The sequence below is a fragment of the Argiope bruennichi genome, chromosome 3 (genome assembly GCF_947563725.1).
Source record: "Argiope bruennichi chromosome 3, qqArgBrue1.1, whole genome shotgun sequence".
NCBI lineage: Eukaryota > Metazoa > Arthropoda > Arachnida > Araneae > Araneidae > Argiope > Argiope bruennichi.
In genome coordinates this window covers 98227224-98255207 of record NC_079153.1, presented here as the reverse complement: position 1 = coordinate 98255207, position 27984 = coordinate 98227224, and the positions used below count along the sequence as shown (strand labels likewise).

The 27984-nt window shown below is 30.2% G+C and overlaps 1 protein-coding gene across 2 annotated transcripts; it reads left to right on the top strand.

Annotated features, from left to right (window-relative positions):
- Positions 1–77: 77 nt before the first annotated feature.
- Positions 78–27406, top strand: LOC129963681 (glucose dehydrogenase [FAD, quinone]-like). 2 transcript variants are annotated; one of them, XM_056078181.1, is made up of 13 exons: positions 78–248; positions 3954–4100; positions 5047–5100; positions 6422–6624; positions 8117–8306; positions 9448–9579; positions 13297–13418; positions 15509–15676; positions 18185–18335; positions 19118–19266; positions 21317–21494; positions 24144–24366; positions 26643–27406. In XM_056078181.1, the coding sequence occupies exons 3-13, from the start codon at positions 5085–5087 to the stop codon at positions 26791–26793; spliced, it is 1683 nt and encodes a 560-aa protein (XP_055934156.1). In that variant the 5' UTR covers positions 78–248; positions 3954–4100; positions 5047–5084; the 3' UTR covers positions 26794–27406. The 2 variants fall into 2 exon arrangements, with proteins under 2 accessions (XP_055934156.1, XP_055934155.1); XM_056078180.1 differs by lacking the exon at positions 5047–5100 and having other exon boundaries at positions 79–248; positions 26643–27404.
- The last annotated feature ends 578 nt before the right edge of the window (positions 27407–27984 follow it).

Genomic DNA, 27984 nt, shown 5'->3' with positions numbered 1-27984 from the left:
AAAGTTTCAAATGATTGAAATGTATTCTAGTAAATTTCTGGCAACAAACCAGTTTTGTTTTATTTCAGTTATTCGATGTGTTAAAGTAGTTTCTCTTTAAATTGTAAATTTATGCTTAAAATTTTTGTTTAAATTTAAGAATGTTTATAAATAAATTAGAACTAGCTCTTAACTAAAAAAAGATTTTTAGAGATACATTTGGATTACCGTTTAAAAAAAATTGTTCAGCATTGGACTGTATTTTCAAAGTAGGTGATTGAAATTTTCTATTTCATAGTTATAAAGATTAACGTTGTTATTTTTGAGAAGTTTACTCCATCATGTCTCAACATTTAATATTATTATTTCAAATTCTTTGGAAAGGTATGTTAAGACAAGTTGGAATAATAAACATTTTCTTTATCTAACAGACAAAATAATGTGTCCAGATGTTTTTTCTGGCATTTGTTCGCGAAATTCTTGTATTTATTACAAGTTTTCAAAGTTTATTTTGAAAGGATAAATATTCAATTTTAATTTAAAATACTGTCAATTTTATGTGTTTTTGAAATTTAACTATTCTTATTTAAATAGTTGTTTAAGATTAATAAAATTAATGTATTGTAAATACGAAACTTTGTTTTTAATTTATGAAACAAACTACAGTGGCTGAGATGTAATAAAAATGTTCAAGTATTTTAAAAATATGAAGGCAATGAGTTGTAACCTAATACTGAATTTTAAATTATCGTCTGTCACTTTTTTTATTTTTGCATTTCGGTGAGATTTTAAAAATTGTTTGGCTGTAATCTTAGTTTGCTTACTTGTTATTTATTATTTTTAAATAGCTCGTGGACGTAAAAAAAATAATAAACAGGATTCGAAAAGTAATCATTTTTAATTACAGTAGTGGTAAATCAATTCAGCATATCAATAAATGGATAAATTTATCCCATTGTGCCTGTATAGTAGTGACAAAATATTTTGAAGAATAAAAATACAACATCATCCATCAAATTTAATGTAATAAAAAATTTATAGCTCAAAAATTTGTGGAAAAGTCCACTTTTGTGTGTTGTAAAAGTTTCTAGAAAATTGACCAAATTGTTTTCCACTTCATTTTCACCTGAAATTGTTCGACGAGTGTTCGCGTCAGTAGAATTACAGGAGCATTTAGCCAGAAAAAAAATCTCTTGTTCGTACGGGGGGGGGGGACTTAAATTCTTTTTTGCGAATGAATGATAAATGATTCAAAATGGTACACTGTGTTATTTGTAAATGAAAATTGATTTAACATTTTCGGTTTGTCGGGCTTATTATTGTGTGGAGAATTAAAAACGAAGGATTAGAAGTACTTAGCTGAAACAGAAAGAAAGAGTTGTCTTTCAATAGGAACTCTCGTCAGAAGCAGGTCTGGGTAATTTAATAATCATCGGTAGAATAATGCATCATGTTTTTTATTTAAATATTTTAAAAGACAATTAAAAATTATCAACCCAAAATTTGAATATTGAAAATAACTGTTTCTTACCAATATGACGATCCTAAGCTCATTGTTTTCAACTTCCATCTCGGATATCTCAATAATTATTCCATAAAATCTGGAAATAACACCTTAGTCTAATATAGTTCCAACAGAATATATTTTGTGAGAATTAGAAATTAGAGTACGACGACTAAACATTAATATGAAAATCCTAATGGAAGAACAGTGGAGCTTTGATGCAGAAACAACAACAATAAAAGATTTATATCTTCTTTAAATCTATGTCAGTCCTTCAAACAATACAATCCACCAACACCAAAAATAGAAAATTCTAGGGGAAAAAAACTTGAAGAAGGCTAAAAAGATTAAATGGATTAGATAAAACTGAATTAAGGTTTCCATCGGAATATGTGGAAACGAGACAATAGAGAAATATGAAGGGAAAAAAAGTTGCACAAAAAGGCCAAATAGATGTAGTAGTTCGAAAATCATTCCAAACGTTAAAGAAGGGAATTAGAAGAAAGATATCTATGCAGTGACAAGATAAATGGATAATGTCGTGCAAAGGACATATAACAAATAAATTCATACCGGAACCAAAAATTATTAAAAGAATATTTCACCCGTTGCCAGTGTAAATTATATCAGAGTAGTAAAGTTTTCTAAATACTTCTACAAGTTCAGAAGAATGCAAGACAACAGATGTATATGTGGGAAAATAGGCTCGGGTTCAGCAGTACATAACAGATTGAGCAGAACTAAATAAAATTGTTGCGAATTGTACATTGATAGCACTTCCGCCTCTTGTTTACTTTATATTTGTCAACAGCCCCCCCCCCTCCCCCCCAAGAATGGGGACTTGCGTGGCAGACACGGACGGTAATGGAATTTGACATTAGCGTTAAACATTGTTGTTATTGTTAATAAAAAATATCTAACGGCACCGAGTTTTGGGAAGTCCTTTATTAAGCACCTCCACTGGCCAAAGTTGCAATAGAAATTGCAGGAAAACTCATTACGGATGGTGACAATTTTGACAAAATAATGCAGTACTCTGAAAATTAAAAAACGATGTAGAAAATTATGGGAAAAAAAAGATTTCTAGCTTTATACAAACACTATGAAAATTTTTCGAACTTTTGTTAGCCATTGTTCCCTTATGCGAAAATATGAATACATAGAAGAAAAAAGATATAAAAGTGGGCGGTTCCTGCTAAAATAAGTATCGGGTGAAGAGGTAAGTATAGGAGTATGGTCAGAGATTGACCACCCTGTGGCTGGAGTCCAAACACTAAAAAAAAATAATAAAGCGGCAGAGCAAATAGTGTGAACTACGGGCACTTGATTGTTTCGATATAATGTGTCTCTAAAGGTCGGACCTCTCCAAAGAAGCTGCCGTACTACTGGAAATTGATCCCTAGCGCCCCTGGAGAGTTTAGTTTAGTTATATTAACGTCCCGTTTTAAGAAACACTAGGGCTATTTTGGGACGAACCTTGTAATTTTGAACCGCGGTCAGATGACGAGGACGACACCTGAGCTTTCACTCCCCCCCCTCTCCACACCGCGCCACACCAGCGGGAGGACGTTTGGACCTGACGGATTTAACGTGCAACAGACCCCCTCACACGACGGTTCTTCGGTGGAATCGGGTCTCAAACCTGAAACCCTATGGCTCACGAGCCGAGACCTTACCACCAGGCCACCGCGGCCCAGGGCCCTTGGATAGTGAATGAGAATAACAGTGGTACAATAACAGTATAACAGAATAATAAGTCACAATAAGCCTTGTTTATATGGCTTAGTTTTGTAGTAATGAGGTGACTGGCTGTCTCTATGCAAAATCTCTACGCTCATGCGTTTGAAAACTGTTGTGGATGCTACAAATATCCGCTAATACTAATTAACCAAAATATATCAATATTTGTTATGTAGATATCTTTAAAGGCTTTAAAAGCAAGAATTTCCTGGGATTTTTTTTTTATTTCTTTGTCATTATTTTTTTAAAGGGGAGGATTATATATTCTTAAAATATTTAAAGAGATTCTGTTAAAGGATATTTACAGATTGTTAAAAAATAATTATATTAAATTATTAATTAATCAAAATTATTAAGGGATTTATTAGTACTTCATTAAAATTCGTAAGAATACGAGCATTTTTTTTTTTTTTTTTGGAAGCCAATATATTTCTGCATACATCTTTCCAAAATTATATTTTGCAAAGATGTGAAAAATTTATTCTTACAATTACGGAACATAAATAAAAATGTACTTCAAAAACTTTAAAATATGCTTTATATCAACATAGGTGTATTTATTACACACTTGTTATTTCTCCTTGATCTACATTTCAAGTTGTATTTATCCTCCTTTGAGCTAATGCATTCGTCTGTCTGAGGTGAGCGTCTGGAAGCATTATACACCATTTATACCATTCCTAAAGGAAAGATAACCGTTTATTTTTATATTGAAAATTTTGTTTTTTAGGTTTAATGGATCTCAGCGAAGAAAAATTATATCTTACGCCCTTCCCTTTTTCTCCCCTTTTCCCAATGCTTATAATGTCTTTGGCAACGCAAAAGCAAGCTCCGATAACGAAGTCTTCATTCAGATCGGAATATGATTACATTATTGGTGAGTAGCAACACGATCCATTTTTAAAATAATCCATTTATAACATAGATCTTTCATAACATAATTAAGAATGTAATTTTATTAGAGCAAAATTGCGAATAAAAAATATTGAATAATATAATCGTGAATAAAGAATACTGAATAATATAACTGTGAACCAAGAATAGTGATTAAAATGTGTAAATGTGTAAATAAAATATTTTTTTAAAAATTCCTCGCTACTTAATGCTCCAAAACTGTTTAATTCTGTATTGCAATTGGGTTCTATTACTCAGTTTTGCTCAAGATTATCGTATTCATTTGTGGTGAAAGCTTATAAGCCAGTTAACAACTACGCTATGCGAGCAATTGCTTTTGTATCGTGGTCATGTTACTGGACTGCGAACCACAAGGTCCCAGGTTCTATCCTCACTCACATCAAACCGTTAAACATGAAATATTATCCTTTTACCATAAAATGATCAACATTATTGTCATGATATCTTTATTATATTGCACGGCATTCAGATTATCGAATGGTAGAGAAATTTCGTATGATAGATTATGCAAATAAATTCTAGAATTCTATAATCTGGCTGAGGTTTTTCTACATTAAATTAAAGTTAGCAAAAAAGTCAATTTGCATAAAATGCAGGTGATAGTATATTTGCAAAATTGAGTTTGAATATCTCTAAGAAAATAAACTCAAAAGATTTTTGTGGAAATTTGACGGTAATATATTTGCATGTTGAATGCTAGTTATTTTTATTGCTAAAAGTTACTATATATATTGCAGAAACTCCAGTGGTTAATTGCATGGTGCCTGTATGTATTAACTATGTAGCTTTTTTTCTATTGATTGCCTTTATTTAAAAAATAAAATTTGGTTGTCGGTTCCCACAAAGCCAAAAAAAGTATTGATTTCAATTATTCTATTCCTCAAAAACTTTAATGATTTTTTTTTTAGTGCTGTGATTGATATTGATGTCATAACAAAAGTCGGAGATGCACAGGCCTAGAGGTGACTAATAAGTGTTCTTTTCTTTAACAATATGTAGCAAGTGTTATCTATTTAAAAGATTTATAATAATCTCCAAGAATTAGAATTTCTCAAAGCAAAAATAAAGACAGAGAGTATAAGGGAACGGTGCTATTAAGACGAGGATAAATCAAACTTTCTTCCGAATAATATGGCTTTAATTTTCATTATCTGTCAAGATGTCACACAGTTGGAATAGTTACGGATTTAATGCCGGCGTCCTGGTATAGGGGTAGCGCGTCTTCCCCGTGATCTGGTCGTCCTGGGTTCGAGTCCCGGTTTGGGCATGGTTGTTCTATCTGTGGGATGTGTTAATGTGCCCTCCTGTAAAAAGGGGTTGTGTAAGTGAATAAGTGATGCGTGAGTAGCAAAGTCGTACTCTTGGCACTAGTTGGCGCTCCTATAAAAACAAGAGACGTTCCCCCACCGGTTTAAAATCGCTGTCTTCGTAACAGCGGGCTTGTCCATGGCAAGTGCCACAAGAAACAACAACAACACGGATTTAATAGATTCAATAAGACCTCTATTGTTGTAAATTTATGATATGCATACAACATTCTAAATATAACAACATCCTACCGACTCGGCTGAAGCTTTGCACTGAGAGGATCAGGGTAGGAAATTTAAAAAAAAGAAACAATGATAGTATAATAAACAATTGGATAAAAACCAAGGGTTTCGAAAAATAAAAATTGCATTGTGCAAAAGAAATATGTTTTTCATAATTTTTCGAATTGTTAGTGGAAATCAGTGGTTCCCAAGACTTAGAAGTCTACGAACCACTAAGACAGAAACTGCTTCATATAAGGACCTCTAATCTCCCTTTCAACTTGAGGATGAATCTTCCGGGGGTATGGAACACCCCACGCAAAGGCGGAAATTTTCTCAAGATAAGGATGCTAAAAGGTGCATTTTTACAGAGCATTTAGCTTTTAAAACGCGTAAACCTCAGCAAAAGTGGAGAGACGACAGTTTTTTGTTCCAATCTTTTTTCAATGTTTAGTATTAGATAGCCTCAATCTAGTCCTATTTTTTGGCAGCTTTATATATATATATATATATATCACGATCTTTCCATGATTCACTTTCGAGGATCTCACGAACCATCGATTGGGAAATACTGATGTAAAAGTACCAAAAAAGAACTCGCACTGAATATATCAAACTTGGTTTCTTCAGTTCAGTTACTTTTATGTGTATCATTTTTATTGAATCTATTCAATTATTTAAAATAGAATACGTTTAATGAAGCCATGTTTCTGTTTTCATCATAATGCTTTTATTTCTTTCCCTTTCCTTTAAGTTGGAGGAGGTGCTGCAGGGTCCGTATTAGCAAATCGTTTATCGGAGATTCCATGTGTAAATATTCTTCTGTTAGAAGCTGGTAAAACAGCTCCAAGAATCACAGATATTCCAAGTGCTGCAGCAAGTTTTATTCAAAGCGATATTGACTGGAGATACCGTACTACACCACAGAGACATACTGGATCGGCTCTTGTAAACAGGGTATGGTCAGTTACCGAATTTATTTCATCAAAGTTTTAGCATGTTAAAGTTTATATGCTGACACACTATCTATAAACAGTGTTATACGACTTGCATAATTTATAATTGCTCAAAATCATCTACGAAGCAGACTATTAGATCTAGAGTTATCATATTTTCACTTAATTTGCTTGGGTAGTAAGTGTTGGTTTAGAAAATAATTTTCAAAATTTTTACCAGATTATAATGAAATATTAATAAAAGGTTTAACTTTTTTTCTCAATAACTTTATTATACACGCGTTGCCATAATATATTAGATATATTTTACGTGTCATACCATCATTGCCACATAATTAAGAGTAAATTTTAAAAATAAAGTAAATTTATTCTGAAGCATTGCCATGCTATGATGTTTCAGACTTAAGATTCTAATCTTCTTAACGTTTTCTTAGCAAAGAAAAAGTGAATGATGCATTCAATTATTTCTAATAAATAGTTTATTAATTAAATGCGGACATTGATTGTTGCTTTTGAGCAGAACGTGAAAACGGAGAGGGGGACATATCGACCGCTTAAAGGGTTAACGATTTCAAAAATGTTCTTTTAAAGAATATTTTTTTCATTCAAAAATGTTTCTGACTCCATGTTTCAAATTGAGAAATGTAAAATACTTGCATTTTACACCTTAATGCAAAATGATTTTTTTATCTAATTAGATCCTGTTTAGTAAATGTGCTATTGTATTAATTCAACTATTAGTCCAAACAACTCTTTAAATTATAGATATTCTTTCGTTATTGTATCGAATCAAGTAGTTATGTTTAGCACTACGATTTCTTTGAACGAATTAGGCTCAGTCGCAGTTAGGTAGTCAACACCACGAATAGTAATAATAATAAAAAATGTATAATCTAATCTTATAGCAATAATAATGTAGCTATTGAAGGAATATTAAAGTATATAAAAGTGAAATAAAAAATAACTAGATTAAAGTAAGAGGAAATTATACATATATTAAAGTGAGACAAAAATTAATGCCAAATAATATTTGTAACACATATTTAGTGACGTTCGTGTTTAGTGGGGTTATATTAACATCCCGTTTGAAAGCAAAGCTAATTCTATTTTTGAATGGACCTTAAAATTTGGAGATTAGATCAGATGATGAGGACAACATCTCAGCTGATTGTCCTCTCTATAAGATCTCGCATTTCACCAAAAGGAAGACATTTGATCCATGGCATCAAATTTAGCATTCATCAGCTCCATATAAATGACGGATCTTTATTGGAATAATGTTTCGAGGTTGAAGCCATCCAGCCATTGGAGCCGATGCCAGTGTACTAAGTCACCGCGGTGTAATAACCTTCATGACATGTATTTCATTTCTAATGAATCTGCTTATATCTTTATTAAAAATTTTCATAAAATTTAAAAATTATCATCCAATTTTTATTTAGTTTATGTTTGATATCTTGCGTTTTCTAAATTTGAAATTTTTATATTTTCAGAGAGTGACTCTGCCAACTGGTAAGGTCCTCGGTGGCGGCAGCGCCATCAATGCCTTGGTAATGAATCGCGGAAATCGTCGGAATTATGACGAATGGGCGTCACTAGGTGCAACAGGATGGAGTTTCAACGAAGTATTCCATTATTTCTTGAAACTGGAAGATAATCAGGATCCACAATTTGCTTCCAATGGTAAGAACATGTCTGTAAAAATTCATCAAAATGGGCGGAATTTCTATAATTTTTATTGATGCAAATTATAATTAAAAGTAATTTATACAGATGATCGAAAAAATGAACTAACAGCTAAATTAATTAAAATTGATTAAAAAGTTGTTGATAATAGTTCCTTTGAATTTTGCACACACTTTAAAGGTATGTTCAGTTTATATTTTTGGCCATAGTCAAAAAAATGCAGTGCGTATTTTAGATCGAGTAAATATAAAACTGGACACAGATCTTTAGTTTTAATTTTAATACCACATGCTAAATTTCATAAATCTACCCTCTGCTATTTTGATTTATTGTAAAGTTGTAAAGATCATATACTAAAATAGAGCTATCTACCTTGTTACGTATACGAAGTGACAGACTGACTGGTAATCAAATCTAGAATAGATTTGTCTCGAATTTTCAGTCAAATCTTTAATTTTGATTATAAAGCCATGTCCAAAATTTTATCCATGCAGATAGTTGCATTTTCGAATTCAAAAACAATAGCCTTGTCAAAATCTCGAGTTCGAATTTTTTGGCTATTACAATACTTTCTCTATACTACTGTGGGAAAAGGCAACGACCAGCATTAATATGAGAAATATATTTATTGAAATTAAAGGACAAAACATTGCTAACATAGAACACAAAAAGGTATATGAGTGTGAGCTGTACATCTTACAGTCTCACTGCCCAACTCTCTTCTGCTAATAATGGCGGGAAAGCATCACGTGATTAATGACGCAACATGACGCCATACAGGAATGAGATCTGTCAGCAGTTCCCACACTACGTATACGAGAAAGTGCAATAAAATGAAATCAACTACACATTCAGAAATCGCTTGTTTGTAACAATCAGATTTCTAAAATATTAAAAAGAAATACCATAGAAAGTTAATAAAAAGTTAAAAGAAAAACTAATATTTCCAGTTTACAAAATTAATATTTTTAACTATACAAAAGTTTCATAAAATATCGTTGTTTTATAATCATTCATATTAACAATTGATTAATTTCTTTGATGCTATTCATTCGTTAATAAACTTCTAGAAAAACAAGATTCATTACAAGAACTGACATTAATGAAAGCTTTAAATTTTTATTTCGTCTCTAAACAGGATGGCATGGTATCCATGGACCTGTTACTGTAAACAGACAAGATTACCAGCCAGAAGCAAAAGTTGCTATAACTGAATCTGCTTTGAGCTTGGGTTACAAATTTGTAGATGTTAATGGGCCAACACAACATGGCAAGTTTTTTTTTATGTCCAAATATATTTTTATGTTAATTTATTTTATTTCCAGTAAAAATTCCTTTTTGATTAAGTGAAAATCATGAAATCTACAGTAAAAGAATAAGTAAATTTGGAGAATAAACTGAATATAAGTAACGATTGGTTATAACATAACTTCTTTTCCTGCCTGAAGGTATCCCTATCCAAAATTAAACAATGGAATTGGATAAAAAATTATTTTAGGTATCAGAATGTACATGCAATGTGTATAATGAGAAAATTGTTCCAAATTAGCCAATAAGAAGAATTCGACTGGTCTTTAGACCAGTTACATATACTAAACACTCATAATATGGATTGTTTAAATTTCTGACTGCATAAAAAAGACCAAGCCCCTGAATATATCTTACGCCTTATAATCAAAATGACTAATTTTTTTAAAATCAACTTTTAACTCCTGCAAATGAATTTAAAAATTACTATTTAAGTAATCATTAATTTATCAAGAGCAATGCTTTCTGGACAACACAAATTATTTCCAATGTCTTTGATCGCAATCATATACAATGAGTTGCATCCGGTATATCAATGAATCGGCGTAACATCCACATAGCCCATCAGTTATTGTCTTTCAGTAGTTTCAAATAGGCTTAACTTACTTGGTCGATTAAAATACGCCCATAATCAACAGCCATATAAAGTAATATTGAATTACTTTTATTTCCATGCTTTTGGAAATAACAGACTGATCATCCTTTCGTCTGGCCTAAATTGTGTTAGCAAATGCATTATGCGTGTAGCAATTTTTACATCGAATTATTTAAAGAAAGAAATCCAAAATAAAAACATTATCATGCTAAAAAAAACAGCTTTTGAAATAAGTTACGGAAAGGGAAAAAAAAAACAAAAAACAATCTAATACTTATTTTTAATATTAGCCTTTGTACTTGCTGCTCTGTCTGCGTCATTTGTTCTGTATGTCTGTAAGAAAAAGCAAAATATCTATATTTTGACATCGTACAGTTTTCAAATTCTTGCATTCAATTCCTTTGATGTCTTAGGATCTCAATTTTAATTCACAATGTTTAATTAACCTTTTAACTGAGTATGACGAAATATGCTGTTGTTGTTGTTTCTAATAGCACTTGCCATGGACAAGCTCGCTGACGAAGTCAGCGATTTTAAGCCGAGGGTGCGTCTCTTGTTTTTAAGTAGCGCCAACTAGGACCAAGAGTACGTCTTAGCTACTCACGCATCACATTAACTTGCACAGCCCCTTTTTACAGGGGGGCACATTCACACATCTCACAGATAGAACAGATGAAGAACAACCATGCCCGAACCGGGACTCGAACCCAGGACACCCAGATCACGGGGAAGACGCGCTACCCCTATGCCAGGACGCCGGCTATGACAAAATATTCCAATGTAAAACGAACTGAATATAAATTAATTACCCGGTAAATAAGTTAATTACTAATCTAAACCTTTCGAGAAAACAGTAATCTTATTTTCACCGTTAATATGTGTCTAGATTGTTTTGAATTCCTCACTCTAGAAATTGACAACATATATTTGATAACAGGGCAAATGTGTATGTAATTTCTGAATTAATATGTGCAACTTTAGGAGATCAAGTTTTAATTTAAGAGGTTAATTGCTTTAAAAAACGCAACCTGAAACGATCTTTAGTATTAGAAATCAAATGTTTTTTTTTGTTTTGTTTTTGTTTGATACTTAATGTGCAAGCACACAAAGACGCTTTAATGCAAACTGCCACTAGAAACAGAATTCTTATAATTCAAATAAATGACCACATTGCAAGATATCATATACGCTAAAAAGTATACAAACGCACATGAAAGATGGCACATTCATTGAAAATATTTTTGGTAGTAAATTATTTTTTTATTTATTCATTTTTGTGTAATATTTTTGTTTCCATGCAGATTTTGAAATCTATATTTACACATATTATATTAGTTATCTGGATTTTAAAATTTTTTTTAATGCTTAGTCAAATATTCAAAATCATGTGTTTAAATTTTTGAAACTTGATGATATAACAATAATGAGTAACCGGAAAAATTATCTGGATTCTATACTACAAAATTGAAAGGAGGTTAAAAATGTGTAATTTGTCAAATCTAGAAGAACATTTCCGTTGCAGTTTTAAAAAGTGTTACTTAAATGCTTTAAAAAGTATGCGATTTTGAAAAATATAATAATCCAATACAAACTGACAAACTTATCAAATTAAAGAAACTTTTATTCAGTGAGCCCAAACTAAAATTCAGAACTAAAAAAACTAAATTGAGCTGACATATCATATAACATCTAAGCGCTTTAAGAACTTGAAATGTTGAAATATGAGGCTAAATTGAGCAAAGCTGTGGAACAAATTGCTGGATTTTCTAAAGGTAAATTTCTGCGCTCTCATTTAAGAGATGCTTATATTATGAAATAAAAGAAAAATGAGAATGATTGAAGAAAACAACTTGCATATTGCAAAAAGCGCGCTTAACTTAAATGTAAACAGTGTAGGATATAGCGACAAAGGCTGTTATCTCCTGGTACAGTTAGTAGATAGTAAAGTATTTGAGGACTTGAATAAAGATGCTTAAATGATACTTGCTTTCGAGAACTTGTGAGAAAAAAAAAAAGCCAAATGAGCTGTTCGGTTCTTCAATGTTATGTTTCTTCCAAAGCGCAACTCTGTAGACTGTATACTTTGAGTACTTTAAACATGAGATTAAAAAATAAAACAGATAAACATGTTAACAAGAAAAAAGGAATTGTTACACGTTATGTTCAAATTGATTTTGAAAAGCTGAGTTGAATTATAAATGCAAATTTCTTTTCCATCTTAAAATTCATAAATGCATAGAAAGGCATTTTAAGATGGAATAGAAATTTGCATTGATAGGTTTTGGAATAATGGTGGAAAAACATAAAATCTTTTTACTCGTATTTCAACCCTTTTAGGGGGCTGAAAACTTCTTAATAGCGAAGCTAATCTTTATAGGTGCTAAGGGAACATATGCGTCATTTTTCTTCAAATTATTTGTCTTATAAGTGCGTAAGAAAAGCAAAATACTCCAAGGATTAGTATTGACAGTTTTTAAATTTATATGGTGTAATTTATATAACATATTGATTTTTAAAATTTTTTAATAGCATAGGTAATTTTTCTAGGTGGTGCTAAGGAACAAATGCATTATTTTTTACCAAATTATTTTTCTGGTTTATATGTCGGAAAAACAAATACTCTAAGGATTAGTATAGATTTTTTTAAAAATTTATATCTGCAGTACTTTAAAGTTTACAATAAACATTAATTAAGTTGAAGCATGCGTTGCCATGTTTATGACATAATTTTATCTTTCATTGCTAACGGATATCAAAATATACTCTTAATCAATAATACAGATTTAAATCATCCAGTTATATTGAAATTTAATTACAGAGATACAATATGATTTATCGTTTGGTGATAGCCATTTTTCAATCTTATCATTAATATTCTTATCATTCGAAAGATACAAGAAGTATTAAGTCATAATAATGGATATTTAATTTTGTAACTTCAGAACATCATTAAATAACAGTGCTTGTCATATATTATTTATATAAACTTTAAACTAATGGATTACATTTCTGCATTAAGTTATATGCAATTTTTAGCATAAAATCAATGCTGAAAATACTTAATTGTGAAATATGCGCTTTCAGGATTTTATGATTTTTTAACAATCTTGCGAAATGGACAAAGATGCAGCACTGCAAAAGCATATCTTGCGCCAAGTGAGAACAGAACTAACTTGGATATAGTAGCAAGGGCTATGGTAACAAAGGTAAGAATTGGACAACTATCTTTCATTTGATTTCTGTAGTCAACAACATTTATTAATAATGTCTTTCACAAAACTAAATATGTTTCATTGGGATTCTGAATAAATGTATGTGGTGGATTATAGTAAAAATAAAAAAAGAAGATGTAAAAATACTATCCATGTTGAAAAATTTCCGATTATGCAAAATTATCTTTTTTTTTCTTATTGATCATAAATCTCATGTTTTTTCGATTATAACTTCAGGAACTATTATCTGAAAATATCAATCTGAAGACACAACCAACGTTCTTAATTGACAACAAAACCCTTTTTCGTTTATATAAAATTATATTTTTCCAGATTGGTCATTGTTCAAATTTTCCATGTTAAGCTATTATATCTGTATTCCTTCCTACATGGATGGAAATGAAAGACGGAATTTCCATATCTTCGGAACTTTCATTTTTAAGTATCAATGCAACAGCGCTTCGTCTAAATGGAATACAATACCATTAGCTTGCCGAAAAATTAGTTTTAGAAATTTTCTGACTGCGCTGTTAAGTATGTTTAATGGTGGTTTCTATATACAGAAGCATCTTTAGAGGAATTTCCCTTTACCTTCCAAATATATTCGGTATATTACAGATGTATCTAGAAGGCAATGTGAAATAAAATTGAAGATCTCCACTTTCCATAAAAAGTATACAGGGTGTCTCAAAAAAGATTGAAATGCGGTTTAATTCTTTAGCCATTAAAGATAAGTGGATAATGTAAATTGAAAAATAGTTCAAAATACAGTACAGAATAAGAATAATATAAATAATAATAATAATAATAATATAAATAATATATATTAATAAATAATAATATAAGTTAATAAAAAATTTTGAAAAAATTATATATTTTAAATTTTTATGTGACCCCCCCCCTCCCCTCTCTTTCCTCTAGACAAATTTGCTCAATTAGAAAGTTTCTCTTTCCCATCCAACAAGATCATTAAATAACTGTATCTTAAAAACCAAATGAATTATGATACAAAAAATAAAGCTGATTTATGCGCTCAATTTTAAATTACGTATAACTCACTGAATTTTAAAGATACGAGTATGCGGTTTTTTGTAATGACGTTGTTTCATAAAAAATTAAAGCTTTCTAATTGACTAAATATGTCTAGAGGAGTCGCATAAAAATTTAAAAAGTGTAACTTTTGGAAAATTAACAGGAAAAAAATTATTAACATGATGTTGCGTACTTTATTTTGAACTACTTTGGAATTTAGATTTCCCACTTACCTCTTATAGATAAAGAATTAAACCGCGTTTCAATCGTTTGGGAACATCCTGCATAATCTTTTTATTCTATAGCACTTTGAAACAAATAAACAACCTGTGTTCTCTTGCCATTATACGTTTTCATTGTATTGCTAAAGATTCCATTCCATTGCTTTCTTACATTAAAAAAAGGAGCAAACAGTTAATTGAAAATAGGATTGGGTTTATTTTCAACTGAAAATCGATATGTTAGACGAACTCTGGCTTTCTGAAATAAGGTTTTCGAAAGTATAATATATTTGTTTTTTTTGTGTGTGGCGAATTGGATCATTGTACATTATACTACAATAACATCCATAAAAAACATATGTCTATATAAACTGAATTTTTAAATATTGTTACAAATCAGTAATTTTGCTACCCATCACGAATAGTGTCATCGGGGAAAGGCATTTGTAAGATCTGTCCTGTGAGTGCTGAGCTTGGCGACCATTTGGCGACGAATTTGGCGAGTACTGGAAAGTTCGAGAAGTTTCACGATTCATCCAGTAGGAACCAATATACATTCAGATACGCCCTGGTTGGTCTGGAAGATTCTAGCCCCGCCTCTCGGAACTATAAAAGACAGGCACTCTGAAGTGGGAGAGTAGTCGGAGTCGCCGACAAGTAACAGAATTAGAGAATGAGACAGCAAGCAAACTGCTGAATTAGCGATTAAATGCACTGCGTTATTGCGATTGATCGACGGTATTTGTAGAAAAAAAAATTTGCAACAATACTGATCCAAAATTAGTTAAAACAAGTTTAGATCGATTTATATCTTTTTTTTTTTTTTTTCAGATTCTGCTTGAAAACAAACGAGCAATTGGTGTAGAGGTTGACTTTGGAGGATTGAGACATCGGGTAACTGCTAACAGAGAAGTTATTCTTTCTGCAGGTGCTATCAATACCCCTCAGTTATTAATGCTTTCAGGTATAGGCCCTATGAATGAACTTGACAGGCTTCAGGTAAATTTTTATGTCCATAGAATCACTGAAAGAAAAAAAAAATCTAAATAGAGAAAAATTTGCTCAACTTCGATTTAAGAAAGAGTTAAAATGTAGAGTTTTTAAGAAAAGTTGAATTGAAACAGGGGTTTAATGTGATGCTCAAAAAGAAAAGTGAATCTTAAGCATTTCATAATGTACTTCGATAATTCAAAAAAATTTTTAAATTTACTTTTTATGATATCCAAAAATGTATTTTCTTGCTGCTTTGAAATTCAAGTTTTTTTTTTCATTGTTTCATCAAATATTTAATCTCGTGATTTTCTTGCATTGTTAGAAAGGAAAACCAAAACCATCACTTTCTTTTTAACACGCCAATTTACATGAAGTATCAGAAAATGAAATTACAATAACGCAAGAAACAACGTACACTTTAAAATATTTAGTGTAATTGACAATTGAATATTTAAATTACTCAGTCACTTTTGTTTTTAATGGAAATTCTTATGTGACTCAATTTTATTAGGAACGTTCATGTACATCAGCGGTTCTTAACCTTTTTAAGCCGCGACCCAAATTTGAGTAATATTTGAGAAAAAGTCAAAATTTTTTCATTGCTTTATTTTAGATCGTATTTTTAAAAAGTCTTCAATCCTACGATGATGATTTTTTTTAACTTACAAATTTTTTATTTATTTTTTAATAATAAAGATAAACAAAAGTACTTTTCGATCCAAGGAAAATTTAATTAATAATCAAGTGTTTTTAATAATTTTTATCGACCAAATTAAAATATATTTATAACTTTTTGAAAATGATTGACATTTTAACTTATTTACATTTAAACATTGACATTTATACCTGGATACCGCACATAAATCATGAGTTGAGCATCTTTACTTACATCTGTCGTTTCATCCAGTTGAATACTAAATAAACCAGCAATTTTTATAGCAGAAATAAGTTTATTCTTAATATCAAATGACATATCATTAATTCGTAAACGAATTGTATCATTTGATAATGGTATCTTTTGTAATTTCTTTGAACTTTCATCTCCGCACATGATACGTGGCATGTCAATGGCAGCAGGTTTTATAAGTTTTTCAGCAATATTATGGGGTTTCTTTTGTCTTGCAATATGCCAAGTCACATGAAAAGAAGCAAGTGTAGCTTGTTTGGCAGAATTTATAAAACCACTACTACTTGGTGCATCCAAACGCTGTCTTTTTAAATGGGCTTCTTTTCTTTCGAAAAAAGTACGATCTTTTCCCTCAAAGGAAAAATTTTTATGTTTCGCATCAAAATGTCTTTTAAGTTTGTTCAGTTTCATCGATTCATTACTTAATATTTCACTGCACAACACGCATTGCGGCTTGTTCACTCCTCGATCATAAATGCAAGTAAAACCTAATTCTAAAAATGCTTCCTTGTATTCACGTTCCTTGTATTCAAGTCATCATTTCTAAAATGTCTGAAATTTGGTGTATTACTAACTTTTTTGGTTCGATTCAGCGCGACCCAAGAAATATGCTTCGCGACCCAATTTTGGGTCGCGACCCATAGGTTAAGAACCGCTGATGTACATAATACAGCAAAGGTTATTAAACTAAGATAACTTTAACATCTGACATAATTTGAAGCTTAAAACTGTTTTGTTTAGGAGATCATAAACTCAAAATAATTGCATTATTTCGTATAACTGCACTGATTTCATTGAAATTAAATATAGCCAATAACCTCTGCTAACCAGCTGGTCACCAAAGACAGCTAGAATTAAAAATGGGTCAGCAGCAAAATAATGTTAAAGAAATGTAATAATAATTATAAATGTATCAACAGCGACATAATACATTATTTACATGTACCGTTTCTCATAATTTGCCAAACAAATAATAAAAGCCAACATTTAAATAATATAGCAAACATTTATTATTTTCTTATAAAATTTTTTATTCGTTAAATTATTTATTAAATTTTTTATCTATACAGATTTCTTATTATTGCGAAGAAATGATAGATTTTAAAGAAAATAACATTTCTTTATAAAGAAAATTCTAGCATTTAAATTCCGTCCATCGATAGAATATTAAAACAATTTTATACTCTAAGATAGAAGAATTTGAAGAAAAATTACTCGGAATGATCTTAAAGAAATGATCTCTTTTATATCATTCATTAATTTATAATCTGGACTTAATATAATCCCAATATTGTTTTTTTCTGTTCTGACTTTTCATACTTTTATACTTATATATTTATATTCTTTTAAATGCAATCTTGCATGATGCCTTTAAACTACTCAACAGGAATTTTTTGAATGCTACAATTATATTGTATTCTTTAATTCAACTGTCTCTTTTTGATTTATCTGATAATATTACACTGATTCAGCTTAAAATGCTTTATTAATTTTTGGAACGGTAGAAACAAAATATGATTTAGTAAAATTTTCTTTTACTATAGTATTATTTTTTATAGTTATTTGTTTTACTTCTTCTTAAATATTTTTCAATAAAATACTTGTAGATCCCGCTAGTTGCTGATTTACCAGTTGGCAAGAATTTGCAAGAGCATCCAGCAGGATTCACAGCATTCGAGTTAAGTGAATCCATAATGCCAGTTCACAAGAGACTGTTTGAAGATGAAAATATTTCATTGTATATCAGAGAAAGAAGAGGTTAAAAAAATTCTGACATTTTGATTATTAAATGGTAAAAAAAATAGAAAAAAATAACAATTTTCATGAAAATTCATAAAATTTCAAGTTCTCACAGATTTCCAACATGTAATTACATATAGAAGATGTTTGAACTAATTTTCTGACAAGAAAATTATTAGTTTTTGATAATAAAGATGAATGTATGCATGTCTGTTTTTGCCGCTCTTCCATTTAGATTATTTGACTACAACTGCCAGAACTGGCACATAATGCCTTGGAGGTAAGAATGTTCACTTCGGAGCGATGTTTCTGAAATTTTAATTAGAATTTTAGCTAATTAAAAATTAAGCTGAATTTTGTCATTTTTTCACCATAACCTCCAAAAATATTATTGCATAAAAATAAATTTTGCACCGTTTCAAAATTTTAAAATTATTCTTTTTAAAGATATTAATTTAATAATTGTGAGAATTTTTCTTGAATCTTGGCAATTTTTAAAATAAATTTTTTGGTTTAATTTCCAATAATAGATTACTTTTTTGTTCTGAAATTCAAACCGTTTTCATTTTTCATTAAATATTTACTAGCGTGATTTTAATCCATTGGTGAAATCTAAGAAAGAAGGATTAATTTTGTTTAATATCCGTAGAAAAATAAAAAAGTGAAGTCACAATATCGCGAAATTTAGTAGATGAACTGGATATTTAGTTTTTAATAGAGCTGTGATGTCACGGGTCCAGTCTTTCATGGGTTTTTCGGTAATTATCTTTTGAACTTATATTTTCATTCTTTGTTTTCAGGTCCGTTGACTTATTCGTCAGGAATTTCTTTATTGGCTTTCCTAAGCAACAATAGCACGGGTGAATTTAACGATGTGACAGATCATGAGTTATATTTCATGGAGTTACCGGCTATTTATGCGAAACTGCGAGTAGGATTATCTCCTGAGGTTTGTTGACTTTCTTATAATTTTTATCATCTCTTTTCCGTCATATGTACATATCTGGTGTTTAGATAAAATAATGTCAAATTCAGAGTGTCGTTAACAGACGTTAAGCGTAATACTGAAGTTAAATGTAATGTTGGTAGCTATAAAACCGATAAAAATGTGTATGCAGGTTCTGAAATCTCATAGAAAAACGTAATAATAAATATTTAGATTTACAGATATAGCAGATTTATTGATGCAACATATATATATATACATACCTTTAAAACACACACACACACACATACACACACACACACACACAACACATACACACACACACACACACACAACACATACACACACACTTAAACCCTTGACTGGGGTGAAGCTTTGAGTAAATGACTTGAGGTGAAACTAGAGTGAATGACTTGGAGTGAAATAAATACATCATGCCTCGGGCGCTATTTACCTTTGCTATGCACTATCATTTTCGTAACTCAGAACTTGCAAATACATTCTAGGAGAGTTTCATCGACCTATGCATGGTTTGCGAACCCATGTTCCGTTTCAAGTATTGTTAACTTTGTCGCCGTATTATTTTCAATATTTGAGAACAAATTAATGTCATAAAAGGGCTTCGAAAGGTTCTAAATTCTTATTAATGTATTTTTGTGATCTAATGTACGAATTATTTTAAGTATATAAATTACCTACAAATTAGCTTATGTTTTTATAGTGAATTTTTTAATACCCTATTCTAAAAGCAAGATGCAGCAACACATTTAAAATGTTCTCGTTTCACAATATATTCAAATTGCATAGATTTTTTTTCAGTAATATATCAACATTTTGAATATCGAAGTAATACAGTAATTAAAAAAATAATTAATTATATAACTTTCTGAAGAAAAAATTGCCTATCTCTCTTTTGTTTGTTATGAGTAAAAGCTGATTTGTTTTTTTATTTTTTCATACATGAAGTATACAACGAGATAATATTGTAATCGCCAAACAATTCAACTTTTATATTTTGATAAATTTCCACATTTCCGATCTCACTTCAGAAACACATTTTTGGAGTTATTCTTATCTGTGAACTTAATAACTCTAAAACGCTTTGTATTATAAAGCTGAAATTCGGTGTGTTTTATTGACGCAAATATGAAGATCTTTTTTTTAAAAAAAATTAAAATTAGGATGAAATCCATTTACATGTCTGTCTATCTGTATGCAAATGAGCACGATAATTACAAAATGTAAAGAGCTATATGGATAAAATTTAGTATGCACTTTTAGCATCAAATTTTAAACAGAATCTACAAACGAATTGATTGTTTGGCTGACTAAATATTCGCACGCATGTAAACGCGATAATGTAAAAACACAAGACTTAATAAATGAATTTTTCTACGTAATCTTGTTATTAAAATTGTAGTTCTAATTCAAACTTCGATTTCAAATCAATAGAAAAATAGGCCACCGGTTTTCTTTACTATACCATGAAGCACAAAACTTTTATGGAATGACCTGTCATTCTATATGAGAGTCAATGAGTGGAAGGGGGGGGGGGCATTGCGTAAGTTTGTCACCTTTTCGCCCTGCCCGATCTCCGACAATCTGAACATACGCGGTATGTACGATTTTGCCCATTGCCCACAGAAAGGGAAGAAATAGGACCTTGATAAGGGAATATGCGAGAAATTTTCGGGAAGGGAAGGGGCTTCTTCAACTGATCATATAATTTATCTTTGACTTATCATTATCTTTCGGTATCATTTTAATAAATTATTAGATAATACCAAACAACAAAATGAACAAAATCTATATCAACAAAATGAATAAAACCGATATACTCTGCATAAAATCGATATCCTAAAATGGTGACTGATTCTTCTTTCATTTGTTTCTGTTCGAAATTAAATTGTGTAAAAGTTCAAAATTGATATGTTTGGATTGTGGTTCTTTTTCTATAAAGATTATTTAAAGCAAATTATATCTTACAAAGGATTGATTTTTAGAATCTGTGTACTTCAGGCTATATACTTTAAAAAAAAAAATCTTTACATAGGCATATCAACGAGTGTTTGGACCATATGAAAAAAAGCCAATTTTGGTCTGCATGTCACAGATACTCCACCCGAAGAGCCGCGGCACGGTTCGCCTTCGTACAGCTAACCCATATGACTTCCCAGACATTGATCCAAATTACCTGGATGATCCTCAAGACTTAAAAGATATAGTAGAAGGTAAAAAGATTATTCGATTTGTTACTTGTATGAAAAATTATATCGTTTCTGTCAGGAAAAATATCCAGGTAATAGTAAGTTATCGATAATTCTAGATTATGACTGTTATTTTGCACATCTGCTTGATTTTTATTTACCTTTAAGATGATAAAATATGAATTAAAAATAACAAATTTATTGTTGTTATGATTTATTCTGGATGGTTTAGCTTTGAATCCATGAATTCAAAAAGTTTAAAAGTTAGATGAATAACATCAGGTCCTTTAAATAACCTCGCCTTTTTTATTAAACCTAAATAATCAAAAATATGGAGAAAAATGTTTGGTATGATGATGCATCAATGGCATTCCGGAAAGAGTTGAAAAATAGGAATATTGGTGTGTGTGTGTACTAATCAACCATGAGTGAATCTGTTTTCTGGTAACATGACTCTTGGATAGAAAAGACTTTCCAAGTTCTGTACCGAAGTACCATGTATGAGTGCATGGAACTTTCCATAGCTTATTTATTTCCATATTAATATGTTATCAATCTAATAATATCCGTCTCAATATTAACGAAAAATGTGCAATAAAATCTTGTTATATTCTATAATTGGCATAGACACGATTTACGATTAACATTCGATGAAAAGACAATAATGTTATTGAGAGGCAAAGAGACATGATTTGTTTGGCTCTGATATTAAAACGAAGGCCCCGGTGGCCTGGTGTTAAGGTCTTGGCTTGTGAGCCCTAGGGTTTCAGGTTCGAGACCCAATTCCACCGAAGAATCGTCGTGTGAGGGGGTCTGTTGCATGTTAAATCCGTCATGCCAAACGTCCTCCTGCTGGTGTATTGTGGAGAAGGGGTTGGCAGTTCAGGTTTCGTCCTCGTCATCTGACTGCGGTTCAAAATTACGAGGTCCGTCCCAAAATAGCCCTAATGTTGCTTTACAACGGGACGTTAATATAACTAAAACGAAATTAAACTGATATTAAAACAGGTCGTGTGATATTAAGTGATGCCCACATGTATATCAATCTTTTTATCTGATTGGCTAAGTTCGGTGTTGGTGTTAGTTTTGTTTTGTTTTATCAGTGTATTATTTAATACTCTGCAATCATTTGAAAAATTATTATTATCAAGAATTATTACTTTAAAATATTCCGAAATAATAATGGCTTTTTGGCTATAATTTTACTTTAAAATAGAAATTGCTTCATGGCATTTGCTAATGAAATATTCAGAAGATTCTAATAGCGATAGACTGATCTACCCGTACAATCAATAGTCTTGGTACTAGATCCAGTATTCCACTACTTCCATAAAGTCAGCATGAAATTTGCCCTCATTACTGGTGATTCATTTACTATTAACATCTACATCAATCTACAATTGATGTAATAGTCTATAAACTATCACATTAATCTAATACCTACATATTATTGACTAACTTTTTAAAAAAAATACGCTTTATGGCAATGTTTGAATTATTTTATGTTTATATCAAAGAATAGTCATCTATCTCCCCTAATGCTAATTTTCGAAATTCTTTCATTTAACGTTTCGTTTCGTAAATTCGTTTGCTTTATTTTAAAAATTCATAACTCTGTAGTCAATGTTTTTTTATATTACTCTGGCCAGAAATACTTTAATTAATCCACCAACTGTTTATCCCGCTATTTCTGCGCAGTGGAAGTCAATCTATTTTCCATCCTGTGCGCCAAAATCGCTGGTTATTGTATTTGTCTTTTACCATTACTGATTTAAATTATACTATAATATTATCGGATAGCATATAATAACAATTCCTTTTATTTAAAAAAAGATATAAGCTTGTTTGCTATTTTATAGTGAAAAGAAAGATTTTGAAAAATCAGCTCTCAAAAGGTTAAACAATGCGGAATAATGGTATATTTTGATTTAAATAGGACGCGCTATTTGATTTAAATAAGAAAAATAATATTAAATTTGATAATATCAACGCGCTTGTTACCATTGAAACTCTAAAGCCGTTAATGTGCAAATTAATTAGATAATCCGCGAATATAGTGATTTTTTTTTTCTCTTAAAGAGCGAAGTTATTTACAATACAGGAGTTTTGGATATTTGGTCTAAATAATGAGCACTTTAATATATTTCGAATTGTTAAAATTCAAAAGATTGTATCTCTAATTTCCATTCATTCATTTCTTCTTTTTCAATTGACAAAAATGATCAAACGATTAAATACAATTCATTAAAACAAAAACTTAGTCCACATAAAATTGCTTTTGGATTCATGAAAATCATATAAAAAAAGTAAGAAAGGAAAAATTATTGTAAAGTCGATTAGTGTGTTTTTTTAATAAGAAAAAAATAACATTATTGTATTATTTTTCTAAATATTAATTTAAGTGCTCGAAAACGTTACTGGAGTTGAAGCAAACTAATTAAACAAAAAATTTTGAAGCAAACTAATTAAACAAAATTTTTATTCCGTTTCTGCCATTTGACAGTGACATTAAAAAACAATAAACCTTTGGATTAAAAAGTATAAAATAAATAAAATTATTATTTTTTACATTAATAAAAGAATGCTTTTAAAAATGGTTTCCAATTAATTTTGTTGGCTAATGTTAAATTAATTTTAATTAATGTTAGCATTAATTAATTTTAATTTCGTTAGGTTTAAAGACTTGCATCAAAATCCTAACAGCTCCTCCTATGGCAAAAGTAGGAGCTAAAATATTCACTACAGCTTTTCCTGGGTGTGAGCGGTTCATTGATGATATAGAATTATTCCTTCGGTGCAACGTCAGAGCAGCGATTATGTCCCTCAGTCATCCTGTTGGGACAGCCAAAATGGGACAACCTAGTGACCCGACGACAGTTGTGGATCCCGAACTTAGGTAAATATTCGATTCATATTGAGTAATTTGTTAATTAAGAGTTAGAGATTGTATTAAAAATTGAATCTTTGAATTAAAAAAAAAACCTTCATGCGCGAAAAAATAAAAAGATTTTCGAATTTCTAATCTGATGATGATGGTGATGAACATAGAATGTTTTAGATTTCGTCTGATTTAATTGGTTGCATTCTATGCATAATGACTTTTACATCACACAATTCACAGAAAGAAGGCCAACCTAAAAACGTAGATTAAAAATACACCTACTGTTTTGAAACATATTAAAGCAATAGTTGATAACAAACTAAAAATATTTATTTTTATTTAGTTTAATGGGAGCTGTTAAGTACTCCTATTTATTTAATTTACGGTATGCGGTTAAGTAAAGGAAAACCATTGCTGAAAAATTGTGTTTAAAACAAATTTTCAAAACTGTATTAAACATTGCAATAAACTAAAACTGATATCAATAATATATGATATCATATATTATTGAATATTTCGTATAAATATATTTCGTATCATATATGATGAAATATTTTCGTATAAAGGTTCTAAAATAATGAAAGCTGGAGAATTTTGCGATATTTTTATGATGTTTTCATCAGAAAAATAAAAATATGACTTATAAATTTAATTATTAATATTTTCGTATAAAGGTTCTAAGACAATTCACCAATTAGCAATTCATCAGAATGGAAACATATTGAACACTTTTACGTAAAATAAATTTCTAGAGTTCTAATTGAAATGCTATCAATTTTTCTTAAGAATTATTGATGTCGGAATTTTCTGTTCTTATTAACGTTTTAAAAATTACATGGTCTTTACAAAATGCAAGGTTCTGAATCTAGGAACATAATGTTAGTTTGAAATTTCACAAATGCATATATAATGAAGAAATTCTGCCAATCCGCATCTATATGCGAGTAATTTTTAAAATATACAGGGTGAATCAAAAGTCATTAGATAAACCTTAAGAATAGATCAGAAATACAGAAACAAATAATTTCAATAGTGGAGCATGGAAGCGCAAATGCAAAAAGCGATCGTTGCAGAGGACTTCTTTTCAGTGAATTAAGTAAAGAAAAGGAAACACCAGTTTAACTATGCTACTTCAAACGACTCTGCTACTCTGGGGCTACAGTGAAGTGGGCGGTCCACTTCATTATGCCACTAGCTGCCCTCGCACTCACATTTTATCTTAACAAGCTCAACCATGACCAGGAGTGAATCCAGCGGGTCAACGCTATGGGAAACAAGATGTCCAAAATCAAAATTACAAATCTTGTGCGATTTCTGCAAGATAACGAAGAATTGATTGTCTCAGATCCAAGCCCGTAATAAGTTTTTTCCCCTCAATCTAGCCCTTCTCCAAGAAATATTAACTGCATCAAAATTCTTTAACTGAAACTCCGCACCAAACCCATCTTTTTTCATTAATCTATTGTGTATAGTTATTTTATGCACTGCATGTAAACTTTAACATCTTTTCTTCTTAATAAATCTTTATACGTATATCCATTCAGTCCTAGAGATTCCTAGTTCTGTGATATTCTGCGGCGAAAAGAAAAGAAAAGTTTAAAAAGTTAAACTGTGCAACCATGCAAATTCACCTTGCCACAGAAATACAGCCATCATTTAGTACTGCGAAGAGTGGATGGCTTTAGATAAATAGTCATTTTAATACTTATTATAATTAACATTTTATTTATTTATTTATGATGACTTATTAATCCAACTGTTCGTATATGCCATTTTGAATATTTATTACATTACATATGTATAGTATATTTTATTTAATATACTCTTTTCTTAATTACCTTTACTTTTCAATTTACTGCGAATTCGCCCTTTGCATTTTCACCTCCTATGTTCAGTTATAGAAATGATTTATTTCTGTATGTTCAATTTATCTTTGAATTAAAAAAAATGATATTACATAAAAAAAAAAATTTTCATCTTATGAATACGCCAAATTACAAAACCTGTTCCAAAAACAGATTGACGTACTGAATTAATATACATGCCAGATGCATTTATTTTAACCGAAGTGAATTTAGAAAATAAAAAAAAAATCCCAATTGCTATCATTAGAAAAGAGCTTCAAAAATTTAAATTAACTATTTTATTACTGTATTCCTTAGAAAAACATGATGCATAATCAAAGAAGGGAAGTAATTATAATTATGAAATCTGAACCAATCAAAAGATAATTTGCAAAGACTACTTCCAAGCAAACCATCATTGATTTTATTTTTGTCATTTATTTTCAGGGTGAAGTCAATTAGTAGTTTAAGAGTCATCGATGCATCTGTGATGCCAACAATCATCTGGGGAAATACTAACATCCCAACAATTATGATTGCAGAAAAGGCTTCGGATATGATCAAAGGTTCCATCACGTGCGGACACCAACATAGATGATAAGATACTTATAATGTGATGAATATTAATTCATGAGCTATCTCAAAGATGTAGATTTGTTTAAACCCTGATGCATACACAGTGCATCAAAGAATTTTTAAGATTTGTTTTGTAAAATGGAATAGAAACAAGTAATTTTTTTTTGTTCTGGTTATTTTGTTCATACCAATCCTGTCAGGCTTCAATAATCTTGTTACAGAAATTTAATATTATCCAAATATCTGCTCCTCTTCACTTTTTGAAATTGCCTCAGAATACCCGTCAAAGTTGTTATCCAACTGGAATATCATCATAGTGATACTTTTTAAAAATTTTTGAGAATAAAGAGAAATCGGAAGGAGCTAAATCAGTCGCATATGGAAGATGATTTGATAAAAAAAAATATCAAGAGTCTATAGATAGTGAAATGAATTGTCATAAGGTGTATTATCATAAAAAACGCCAAATTATTTTCATTTCGATATTCTAGTTTAATCTTAGAAAAATTGAGCCATCGAAGCTTCAAAACATTTAAATTAGTACTCAGCTGTCCAAATGGAACATATTTTTTATAGATACTACAAGCGAAAAATGTAATGAATATTGCTTTCATTTTAGATGGAACTAAATTAACTAATTAATCAAAAATTAAGCGAAAGTTTGGCGTTTTTTCACAATAATTTCCAAAAATTACCTCACAAAAATTATTTTTATATTAAGTTAAATCTCAACAAATTAGCTTTTTAATGATACCAAATATTTTAACTTATAAAATAAGTTTCTATTTTTAATAATTTTAAAAAAATATTTTAATCATATTTATCAATAGTTTATTTCGTACAAAATAAAATAAAATTTAATCTGCACGAACACATTATGAGTCCGTGGGAAAAATTAATTTTTATCAGCTCGAACTATCGCTGAAATTTAAACTGAAGCTGCAAATTGGAACTAGGCAAGTGCAAAGTTCAGCAAGTGTTTGTATGAAATGGAATTAATATGAAATGTGGTATTTTCTATATATATATAAAAAAAAAGAACACGAGAAAAAGTTTTATGTGACGATTTAAAATAGTTATATAATTAATTCCGTTTTATTCAAGACACACATAGTTTGATGAATACAAGATATCCACTTTAATCTGGGCCCACCAGTTAATTTCTAAAACTTTATGAATTTCATATATATCTAATAAAAATGGTCTAAATAAA